The 12,026-nt window shown below is 32.3% G+C and overlaps 1 protein-coding gene across 3 annotated transcripts in view; it reads right to left on the reverse strand.

Annotated features, from left to right (window-relative positions):
• Positions 1–12,026, reverse strand: part of LOC123703575 (chloride channel protein 2) — a 77,563-nt gene that overhangs the window by 45,868 nt on the left and 19,669 nt on the right. Inside the window, exons 1-2 of one of the 3 annotated variants that reach the window (XM_045651652.1) lie at positions 8,967–9,045; positions 8,448–8,623 (exon numbers count right to left, since the gene is read on the reverse strand). The exons of 1 other annotated variant lie outside the window; for it this stretch is intronic. In XM_045651652.1, coding sequence (XP_045507608.1) covers positions 8,448–8,531 — 84 coding nt within the window. In that variant the 5' untranslated portion in view covers positions 8,532–8,623; positions 8,967–9,045. Of the gene's footprint in view, positions 1–8,447; positions 8,944–8,966; positions 9,046–12,026 lie in introns of those variants that run through there. One more of the 3 variants, XM_045651651.1, reaches the window with a different exon arrangement.

The raw sequence follows: 12,026 nt of genomic DNA on the forward strand, positions 1-12,026 counted from the left end.
AATGTTTTTAATAGATTTTTACTTTTCACTATTTAGGTTACATATATTAAAGGCAACCTACACTAGATATTCTATAGATAATACAGATGCTTACAGGTTTTGTATAGGAAACATGGCCAATAGGTAACTGCAATTAAAACAGTGACGAATATGCAAATATTTAAAAATACCTCTTATAGAAAAAGTTTTAATAAAAAATTCGATCGCTCTGGCGGGATCAGGGGTGACTGAGTTGGTCAGGCGGATTGGCATTTGGCGTGAAAGGATGCGGGTTCTAGTCGCCCGCCTCGTGATCGAATTTTTTCTACATAAATTTATAAACTCAGCTATTCACAAGTCCCAACAGACCAGACAAAATCTTCTATTTACTATGACGTAACAATTAGATAATTCCCACTTACAGAATCGTGACTGACCACTCATCACAATGTGAAGGCTCGTTAACAACATTTACATACACATAAATATTATTATTATTAGCTGGTCTAGCCGCAAGGTCTGTTGTATATCTTTGTAAAACAGTGTTTTCAGTACTGTTTCTCGGTCAAATTCTTAAAGGAATAAACTGATAATGAAATTCTGAAAAAAAAGAGTGTGTGTACTTATGTACACGCGTTATACTTCTTTGGCGTATGGAAAATACTAGAATATACAACTTGAACATAGTTATCAATTTTCATACCACCTAGAACTAACTTCATGCTGTTAAATTTAGGTGTCGGTGTGCGCGCGCATCGTTAAAATTTGCTCTCATCATTTTTCTCCATCGCACCAAAAGAAGTATAACTTCAAAAATATTTCGGCTTATTATTATACAAATTAAATGAAGTTGTACGTATGTATTTAGCAAGTATTATTTTGATAATATATGAAGTAATAATCAAAAAGAAGTTTCTAAAGAGTGGAGAAAAAAAAAATAGAGCCATAAGTTTTTTCTACACATGAAACACACAATAATTTCTACAAATGAAATAATCAGCTTAGCAAAAATAACCCATCCTACAAGCAAAACAATATTTTAATCGGCCCAGTATTTTCAGAGCTTATTCGCAACATGAAGCAAACAGAATCGTCTTATAACATTAGAATCACTACATAGTATAAAACAAAGTCGCTTTTTCTGTCCCTATGTCCTTTTGTATGTTTAAATCTTTAAAACTACGCAACGGATTTTGATGCGGTTTAATATATAGAGTGATTCAAGAGGAAGGTTTTTGTATATAATTAATTAGGTTTTAGACAAAGCGGGTGAAGCCGCGGTCGGTAAGCAAGTAGTTAATAAGACAGTCGATTAGACTTTAGACATACGAGTATGTAACACGAAGCTCAAATTGAGAGATTTACCTCATTACGCTGTATATCCGTACCTCCCACGGTTCAAACAATTGTATAATGGCTTATAATCTTTCTAAGGTTACCACATTTAATATTGCTCTATTTATCTTTTAATGCGACCGTCTATAACCTTTTAAGCATATAATATTGTTACCAATACCAAAATTTTAAACAGTACTAACATTTTATAACAAACTAGCGGTCCGCCCCGGCTTTGCCCGTGGTACATATTCACGTTTTCTCTACATAAGAACTATCCTCGTACTTCAATGAATATAATAAAAAAAGAATTAACGAAATCGGTTCAGTCGTTCTCGAGTTTTGCGCTTACCAACACATTTAGCGATTCATTTTTATTATATAGACTAGCGGTGCGCCCCGGCTTTGACCGTGGTACATATTCACGTTTTCTCTACATAAGAACCATCCTGGTACTTCAAGGAATATAATAAAAAAAGAATTATCGAAATCGGTTCAGCCGTTCTCGAGTTATGCGCTTACCAACACATTTAGCGATTCATTTTTATTTTATAGAAGATTGTATTGTCACAGTGTTGTATTGAACACAAATAATGCTGCATTTTATTAATTTTTTATACTTCAATTTCCTCTCCTTTCTTACTTAGGTAGGTAAGTAGCTCATTTACAGGTGTAACATACATGGATGTCTAATATAATATATAGAATCAATCAAAAATCATCAATCCATACTAATATTATAAATGCGAAAGTAACTCTGTCTGTCTGTCTGTTACTCAATCACGCGTAAACTACTGAACCAATTTTTATGAAATTTGGTATGGAGATATTTTGATACCCGAGAAAGTACATAGGCTACTTTTTATCCCGGGAAAATGACGCAATCCCGGAAATCCCACGGGAACGGGAACTATGCGGGTTTTTCTTTGACTGCGCGGGCGAAGCCGCGGGCGGAAACCTAGTCTAAAATATAAATACTGAAATTTTCGTATGTAAAAAATTGGTATACCTACAGATACATTAATTAATGAACCTACAGATACATTAATTACAGATAATATTTTTATTATTTATTCTTTTAAAGAATAAAATAGCATTAGACTGAAAATAATGTTAATCATTGCGTTGTATATTTTAAAATTTTCATTCCATTTTGGTTTATTTCTCTTAAACATTCTTATGCCATCAGTAATTAACAATCAATATTACAATATATTTATTGCCTTGTAGAAACTAGAAACCACTGCAAAAGCACTTGAATCAAGTGGAATAGATTATGTGTGATTAACTTTAAGAGCATGTATTACAAGGCTATCGATTTCAAGATATCAACACTTGACGAAAAGCAAATATGAAATAATTTATTAATTATAATATAATCATGGTTATATTTTCCTTATTACATCAAAATAAAATCGAAAAAATGAGGACCTAAAAAAATGTGTGCGTGTATTAGTTTACCTACACACGTAAGAAGTGAAACTTCTTTATGACCTTATTTTTCAAAAAAATAATATATGCAACTTTACAGAAATACGTCGAATCACGCGAGGTAGGGTTATCCCTACCACCTTTTTCTTATGAAAAAGACGGCGCGTAACGGCATTTTTTAGTTTTTCAAACTATATTAATTCACTATAAACAGCACAAAATCAAGGCATAGACTGCAATGTTTGTGTACCTATCTACTATTACTGGCAAAACCTACTTTTTACTAAATTAAACAAAAATACTAAAGAACTAAATTTTACTAGAAATATCATCTGCCAACCTGCACTTGACCAGCGTGGTGTCCCAGCAGAGGGAACATATTATATGGCCTGATAATGATGAAAAAAATGATGATGAACCGGGAACAAATTGAACGATTTAAGGGCAAGTCTACACTTGAAGGAATGATGATGAACCAGGAACAAATTTAACGATTTAAGGGCAAGTCTACACTTGAAGGAATGATGATGAACCAGGAACAAATTTAACGATTTAAGGGCCAGTCTACACTTGAAGGAATGATGATGAACCAGGAACAAATTTAACGATTTAAGGGCCAGTCTACACTTGAACGAATGATGATGAACCAGGAACTTGAAGGTTCTAGGCGTTCAATGTCACAGGATAGTGCAAACTTGACAATGATCGAATGCATCACGCGATGGCTGCGGTAATGTCGGAAATTACGATAAGGTTATACTAGATAAATTATACTAGATCCACCATTTGTTGAATATTATCGCTGATTTAGTGTAATTTAGTCTTTACCAGGGTAAAGACTGATTCGTTTGGTACTTAAAGAGATGAATGCTATTTTAGGAAAGAATACCTACAATCTATGAAATTAATGGACTTCTAAACCCAATTTGTTGCAAAATAAATGTCGATCATTTTTTATGTATAATATGTCTGCATTATCAGATTTCGTTAAGTAGTTTTGCGAGACAGCCAACAATCTTTACTTGCCATCTAAAGTTACGTCGTTAAACATAACAAATTTAGAAAAAAAAAACTTATCAATTAATATCACATTACCATTTCATCTACCTGAATAAAAACAAAGAACAACTACCTACACAAACACAATATACAACGAGGGTGCAAAAAACACACTTTTCCCTCTAGACTTATTGTCTAAAGCGCTAGAAGCGCTGCCCCAGTTACCATTCTCAAAAGGTTATGAACCTCGGTCAAGGTCTCCTGCAATTCTCCATGATTCACGAGGAAGTGTGGATTAGAATCCTGGAGAAGATTACCGCAAAATGGCACGTTTTTATTTGAAATTACTCTGTTGGTTAGAGTGAGACTGATGCTTATTTTTTCATTTTTGAATGGCGTATGGAGTTTTAAGCGAAGCAAAAAATAGAGGTATCTATCAGAAGCGTATATTTTTATTATCTACTAGTGGTCCGCCCCGGCTTCGCCCGTGGTACCTACGTGTTTAAACTATCCTATCTCTCAAGTTGGATCGAACTGCACATGGTGTGCGAATTTTATTATAATCGGTTTAGTGATTTAGGAGTGAGGACAAACATTGTGACACGAGATTTATATATATTAAGATATTCATAGACACATGGGACATTAGGGAAGTGTTACCATGCTGTAAATAATAATTAAAGATATTACATATAAACAGTTTATGAACTGTAGTTATATACGTATTTTCATAAATAAAAATCCTTTTCAAGATAAACTATAAAGTGAAAAGCCTTTCCAGGATAATTTATTATATTCTGGAAGGTATTGTACAAATCTGGGCTAAAATAAATAAAATAATTAAGTATTAATTCTGGCTACAGATCAGTTACGTTGGCGCCACGGTAGATTCAGTTTACTGAACCTTTACTTTCTCTTCACTTTTAAAAACTGATTCTATCAGACTTAATCATTTTTTATCTCCACGTAATTCAAAACGATTTCATTCTAACAATCGCGCCATCATTAGAATTAATTGAATTTAAATAAATAAATAATAATAATAATAAATATTATAGGACATTATTACACAAATCGACCTAGTCCCACAGTAAGCTCAATTAAGGCTTGTGTTGTGGGTACTAGGCGACGATAAATATAATATTTAATAAATACATATATAGATAATAACACCCAGACCCAAGAACAAATAATTGAGTTCATCACACAAATATTTGCCCTGACCGGGGATCGAACCCGGGACCGTCGGCTCAGTAGGCAGTTACTTTACCACTGCGCCAACCGCGTCGTCAAATAATACCTATTACCAGAGTAGTCTAGTCGAAAAACCAATTTAAAAAATGGTTTGATTTTTTGTTGCAGAGTTCATAGAGTTCAAGGAGAACTAAATTTGCTTCTAATGTAATTTATTTTAGGCTTTAATGATCTTGAAAATGTTGATTTTCTTAGCTCTTAGGAGCGTTTTTTGTGACTACTGACCAATAAGTATAATATTATTTTAGCACTAGATATCCGCCCGCGGCTTCGCCCGCGTTTTCAGAGATAACCCCACATTCCCGTTCGTCCTATTCTGGGTAGCTGCCTACATACCAAATTTAATTGTAATCGATTCAGTAGTATTTGCGTGAAAGAGTAACAAACATCCATACTTCCTCAAAAATATTCGCATTTATAATATTAGTAGGTTAGTAAAGTTTTATAGATAAAAATATTAAAAAAATATAAGATATATGTTCCCACTGCACATCCTCCACATCATGTAAGCCCTTAAGGCACAGTCTTAGGTTTTATAATGATAATATATTTTTAACCGACTTCAAAAAAAAGGAGGAGGTTATTAATTCGGCCGGTATGTTTTTTTTTTTTTGTATGTACACGGATTACTCCGAGGTTTCTGAACCGATTTACGTGATTCTTTTTTTGTTCGATGCGGGATGGTGTCGAATTGGTCCCATAAAAATTTTATTCGGATAGGCCCAGTAGTTTTTATTTTATGAGCATTTTTGTCTGTAGGTATTTGTGAATTTTGCAAGTGCAAGTTTGAAGTCGGTTGTTTTTAACGCAGTTATTACTTGTTCCCTCCTCTGCATCTGTTGAAAAAGTGGTGAAGTGAACAATAATATGCTTACATCTCTTTTTGTTGTTCCAAAACTTAATTACGTATTTTAATGAAACGGTAAAAAAAATCTTTTTTAACCGACTTTATTAATAAAGCTATGTGTTATACTTAGGTATTATTTAATAGGTATTATTAGGTATTATTAGTATTACAGTGTCAGTATAATTTACCATTGTATATTTACAATAAAGGGTCATAAATTAAAAAAAATATATGACACACTGCACTCGTGTCTCGCATACATTCTAATCTTAATTACGAACATTACCAACAAATAATAATTATAATTGTGTAAATACGTAAGCGATTTAAGAGGTTAGTAGGACACTAAATGTAAATATAAAATAAATAACTAATTGCCATTGTCGATTGTGTGAGTCATAAATTAATTATGAAAAATATTTTTTATTGTGTTACTAGCTTACCGCCCCAGGCTTCGCCCGCTTTGTTTAAAATTACATCGTACTTATCAAAGTCGTTTTCTGTCTATGTATGCTTAAATCTTTAAAACTACGCAACGGATTTTGATGCGGTTTTAATAGATAGAGTGATTCAAGGGGAAGGTTTTATAATTTATTAGGTTTAAGACAAAGCAGGCGAAGTCGCAGGCGGAAAGCTTGTTTGAAATAAAATTTAGTTAATTATATCGCAAGTCCCTACCCTTTCACAATCCTATCGCTCTAGGTGTAAATAAATGGCAAAATTTATACAAATTAAATGAAGAGATAAATTACGGACAATAAGTGTATGCGTGTTCAATAGGGAATCCCTACATAAAAGTGGTTTAATTTTATTCATTTTCCTACAATTTTCATGCGGGTGTTAGGTACGCAACATTTGAATTGTATTTATGTTTCTACTTGATTTTATCATACGATTTTTTTTATTGAGAATAGGGAAGCGCATGACAAATAATAATTTAATAGTTAGTTCAAACGTACAGTAAAAATAAATTTTATGTAAATATTATCAACATTTACAGTAAAGAAGCCTCTCTAATTGTGAGATTATCACCTCGGTCCATATACTTCCAAAATAACTTCATTTAAAATGTTGATTAAAACAGTACTTTGCAACAATAAAAAGTCACCATATCAGACTAATACACACACCCATCTTCTCTATACCTAACCAATGAACTTCAATAACAACATAAGTTGGTATATTTTTTATTAAAAAAACCAAAAAACTATTCCACATAATAGAAACCAACTATAGGTACCAATATCGATGGGATTTAATTTAAAAAGTTGACCCCGCAATCATTAAAAAATTCACATACACTCGTAAAACAGCACATGATCAATTCAAGGTAATTAACTTATAATTAATATTAATTATAGCTTGAAAATTAGATAATTTCTCGCAAAATGCTCAACCACGATATCACGTGGTGTGACGTGTTCGTTTTGATTGATAACTCACAAATAGGCAAATATTTTTCCAAGATATCTAAGTTATGTGACTTCAAAGATATTGAAAATTAATTATCTACTATATAAAAATAAGTCGGGTTTTCCTTCCTGACGCTATAACTCCAGAATGCAGTATGCACCAACCGATTTCCACGGTTTTGCATTCGTTGGAAAGGTCTCGGGCTCCGTGAGGTTTATAGCAAAGAAAAGGTGTCTATGGTGGCGAGACGGAGTTCGCCCGGTTTGCTAGTTAGGTATAATAATAATAAGGTGGATGTTAAGAAAATGTTTAAAATAATGAATATATTCGCTACCTGTTACCTACTAATTCGTCCACAGTTTAAAATCTCTATAAAATGTCGTCAATATTCTTATTTTCTAACCATATTTTTTGAAGAGAAACTTCTTTAGGCGCGTTGAGTCACGTCATGGAGTAGGCGACGATTTTGCTATCTTTGAATCTTGCCAAAGAAATTTCACTTCTGACTTTATAATATAAAAAAATAGTATAATAATATACTTAGGTAGGTATTAAACGCTGTTTCTTTCGTAGGCAATATTTTGATAATTAAGTTAACAAGAACTTTAAATTGAAACGTGACCTTACGCAATATATCTAAACATAAACGTAAATATTATACAAATATAACGAAAATTGTGAAATATAATGTGACATAGTCATTGCCTGTGGTCATTGCGAACATTTTTACTTAGCCAGTAAGGTGTTTAAGTTTTAATGTAACTTTGCCAAATTACATATGTAATAAAAGTTAATGTTAAGCATTTAAATATACCCATACATAAATACGTATGAAGTATGTACATATCCTTATATTATGTTATGCAAATATGCCTTAAAGAAGTTATTGTGAACCTACATTAAATATCAATAATAGCTATAATCATGAGCAGTTATTTCTTGTGTTCTTATATATCTATACTAATATTATAAAGAGTTTGTAATTATGTATGTATGTATGGTTTTCACACATAAACTACAGGACCGATTTTGATGAAATTTGGCACAGATAATCTTTAGACCCTGAGAAAGAACTTAGGCTACCTTTTATTGCGAAATATGTACCACCGTCGAAGCCGGGGCGCACCGCTAGTTTTTTATAATTTCTAATTTCTATATATTTGAACATATGACCTGCTTTTTTACTTACCAACGTACTCAAATAATTGTGACCGATTTCTTCTTCGGAAGTGTCCCCGGATACTAAAGACTGCTGCTTTCTCCATTTCACCATTTTTATTTCACTTTTATCGCACTATTTTTATATTATTTCCGAATTTATCTGCACCTTTTAGTAAATTTAAGTTCTTAAATTAAGGCATTCGACTAAAGAAACATGATTGATTAATTTAGAAACAAATTTATGAATGTCGTGACTAAATAACAATGGAAAAAACAAATAGCAGAGCTTCCGGCTTACACTTAATGTAAAAAATAAGGTTTTTTTTTAAGATGATATATAAAATGTATTTTGTAAGAATTGTAGTATGTAATTATTAATAAAACAAGCAAAATATTAAAAGCACATCCTTGATATTATATCTAGATCAAACAGAGATAAATCATAGACTGCAAAGATCAATTCAGAAGCAACGATTAAAAATTGCCGCCTTTGTACTCGAAAAAAAAATCACAAATTCGAAATTCGAATCACAAACACGTCACCGACACTTTTTTTTTTCTTTTTTTTGTATTTTTTTTAATCCTTTCGGCCAGTGCCGTGCGTTCAGGTGGACTGATATTAGTCCTACTTTACTCCCGCGCTCTGAAATTCTGAAACTTAAGATGCGGACACACGAGAGGATATGCCTCGTTTACCTCGTACAAGTAAAACAGATCTAATAACCACTTAGTGCGTAATTATGACGCGTTACATTCGTGTACTTAACCTAAGTATTATCTGTGTATGTACATACTTTATAAATGCAGTAGCTTTATTTGATTAAGAAAATTGTGCAAATATTTTATTGGCGAATGTGTCGGGTTGTTTGTTAAAAATAAATGAGTGCTGGCTGGATTAAATTAGGCTAACTGGTGAGTATTCACTTTAACTTCAATTTAATCAAGAATTGAACGTGTTTTATCATCCATTGACTTTCACATGATTAAAAACGATATATTTTTATATTTTAATCTCATTTACAAATAGGCAGATAAGAAGACTTTTCAATTAAATTTAAAAGCAAAAGAAAATCTGCAGTTGAGATTAGCACAGGTAGGAAGATTATCTGTCAGTATATAATTTGTGTTATTGGAACATTTGTCGAAGACAATATTTTTTTATAAAAAAAATCATCGACTAGCCAGTGTGTACTAGGCTTACATCCTCGTTACCTACTATTATTGCCACATTATATTAGTTTACGTTACAGTTTAGAGCGTCCTCGAGTGTCGATAATAAACATTTATCGATAATTCACATCACTAACCATATTACGCTTGGTTTCGATGATTTTTTTCACGTGACTCGATTTTTTGTTACTTTATGACTCAATGAATGAGGATGTACAACTTTTAATTTATTATACATATTAAATATATACCCTAAGCTTCTCATCTCTCATTCCCAAACCCCGTAGGTATAGTGTATAAAAAACATTTATTTTTCTTTGTAAAGCAATAAACCTAAAACATAATATAGGTAGGTATTGTATTACGCTACTGGTTTTCTTTCAAGTAACACGACTGCTCGATATTACAATACAACCACATAAGTACATTATAGGTACGTAAGTACACAAACATAAAATATATTTATATGTAAGCATACGTTTCTTTGAGCTAGCCACTAATCTATACTAATATTATAAAGCTGAAGAGTTTGTTTGTTTGTTTGTTTGTTTGAACGCACTAATCTCGGGAACTACTGGTCCGATTTGAAAAATTCTTTCGGTGTTAGATAGCCCATTTATCGATGAAGGTTATAGGCTATATTTCATCACGCTACGGGCAACAGGAGTGGAGCCACGGGGGTGAAACCGCGCGGAGCAGCTAGTAGGTCATATGATTTTCATTATTAATTTTGTAGTGCATATTATATTTATTTTCAATTTATAATTGGCAAGTAAAAAGCCCATGCAAGCGCTCCATATTGACAAAATTTACTACAAACTACAAAACCAAATAATTCGGGAAATATTAGTTGTTTATAAATAATTTATCTCATCACCAAAAACCATCATCATTCGCTCAGCCATTACCTACGCATAGCGAACATATTAAACTCTAATTAATAATTATACTAGCTCATAAACACATGTTATAAATAAAATAATTATCTATTATTTGCTTGAAATAACCGTCTTGTAATATATATCGAAGATTTCTTCGTGCGGAAGCTGTGCGACCGTGAGTGAGGACTCGTTTCCATTGTTCTCGCTTGTAAATATTGTTTTAATGTTATTGCTACTATAAATATTATATGGAGAGGTATTTATATTTAGAACAATATGTAATACTCAGGAAAACCTCCAATCTATACTTATAATATTACTTACTAGCTTACCGCCCACGGCTTCGCCCGCTTTCTCTAAGATTTGAGATTTAAACTATCCTATCTCTCAAGTTGGAACGAACTCCACATGGTGTGCGAATTTTATTATAATCGGTTAAGTGGTTTAGGAGTCCATTGAGGACAAACATTGTGACACGAGATTTATATATATTAAGATAAAGCTGAAAAGTTTGTTTCGTTTCTTTCGGTGTTCGATAGCTCATTTATCGAGGAAAGCTATAGGCTATATATCATCACGCTACAACCAACAGGAGAGAAGCGACGGGGCTGAAACCGCGGGGAGGAGCTAGTAATAAATAAAATAAATTAATTACAAATTAATAAGTAAGTAGTAATTACGAAATGAACATAAAAATAGAATAGAAACAAAACAATAGTAAATACCTACACGGAATGAAATTGTTGGGGCGCGAAGTTCTAATTAAACAAATAATTAATTAATGCATCGGAGGAATACAAAATTTAACAATAATTTTTATTTAAATGCACAACAGTGCGGCTATAAGTGTTTCTGATTGCATGAGATTGAATATTGAACATCTATGAACAGTAATGAGATTTCAATATTCCATTTACATGAACATTACTGCCCTTTGCTCTAAATCTCAGAAACAATTAAGTAGTCATATGATATTAAATACGTAACTGACCCTTCGTATTCCCTTCCATCTCCCTGTATAAAATAAATACACAATTATATAAACACAAAACCGTGTCGTCCAACAACGGACAACGTCTCCATCTCCCCCATAACGTCGAGACAACTGACCATTATATTCGCGTCTTCGAGCTGCGCTTGCGCATAACTGATGCATTGCTTTGATTTATAGTTCTTATTTTAAGTGTAGGAGAAAATAATAATTGTTTTAATGGATACTTTTGCGTCAAAATATTATAATAAAAATCATTTATCGAAGGCAAAATATGTCAAATAGATTATTTTTAAAGTAAAAGGAAGTGGGAACGTGGGCTGATGATGGAGTAAAAACAGTGCACTCTGAAGTCTGAAGTAAAAATTAATAAGAATTCAAGAAATTTAGATAAGCGAAGACAGGATAAAAATTCTATATGTGTGGACACTGGACAGTTATTCAGTAGACTATTATCATCTTAGCACATAAAGATTGAACGAAATCAAAGGGAATTATAGGAGACATACAATTAAACAAAAAAATTAAATGCAAATCTTGAATATTGCAATTTAAATGAACTCAT

This window comes from Colias croceus, chromosome 26, assembly GCF_905220415.1.
Source record: "Colias croceus chromosome 26, ilColCroc2.1".
Classification (NCBI taxonomy): domain Eukaryota; kingdom Metazoa; phylum Arthropoda; class Insecta; order Lepidoptera; family Pieridae; genus Colias; species Colias croceus.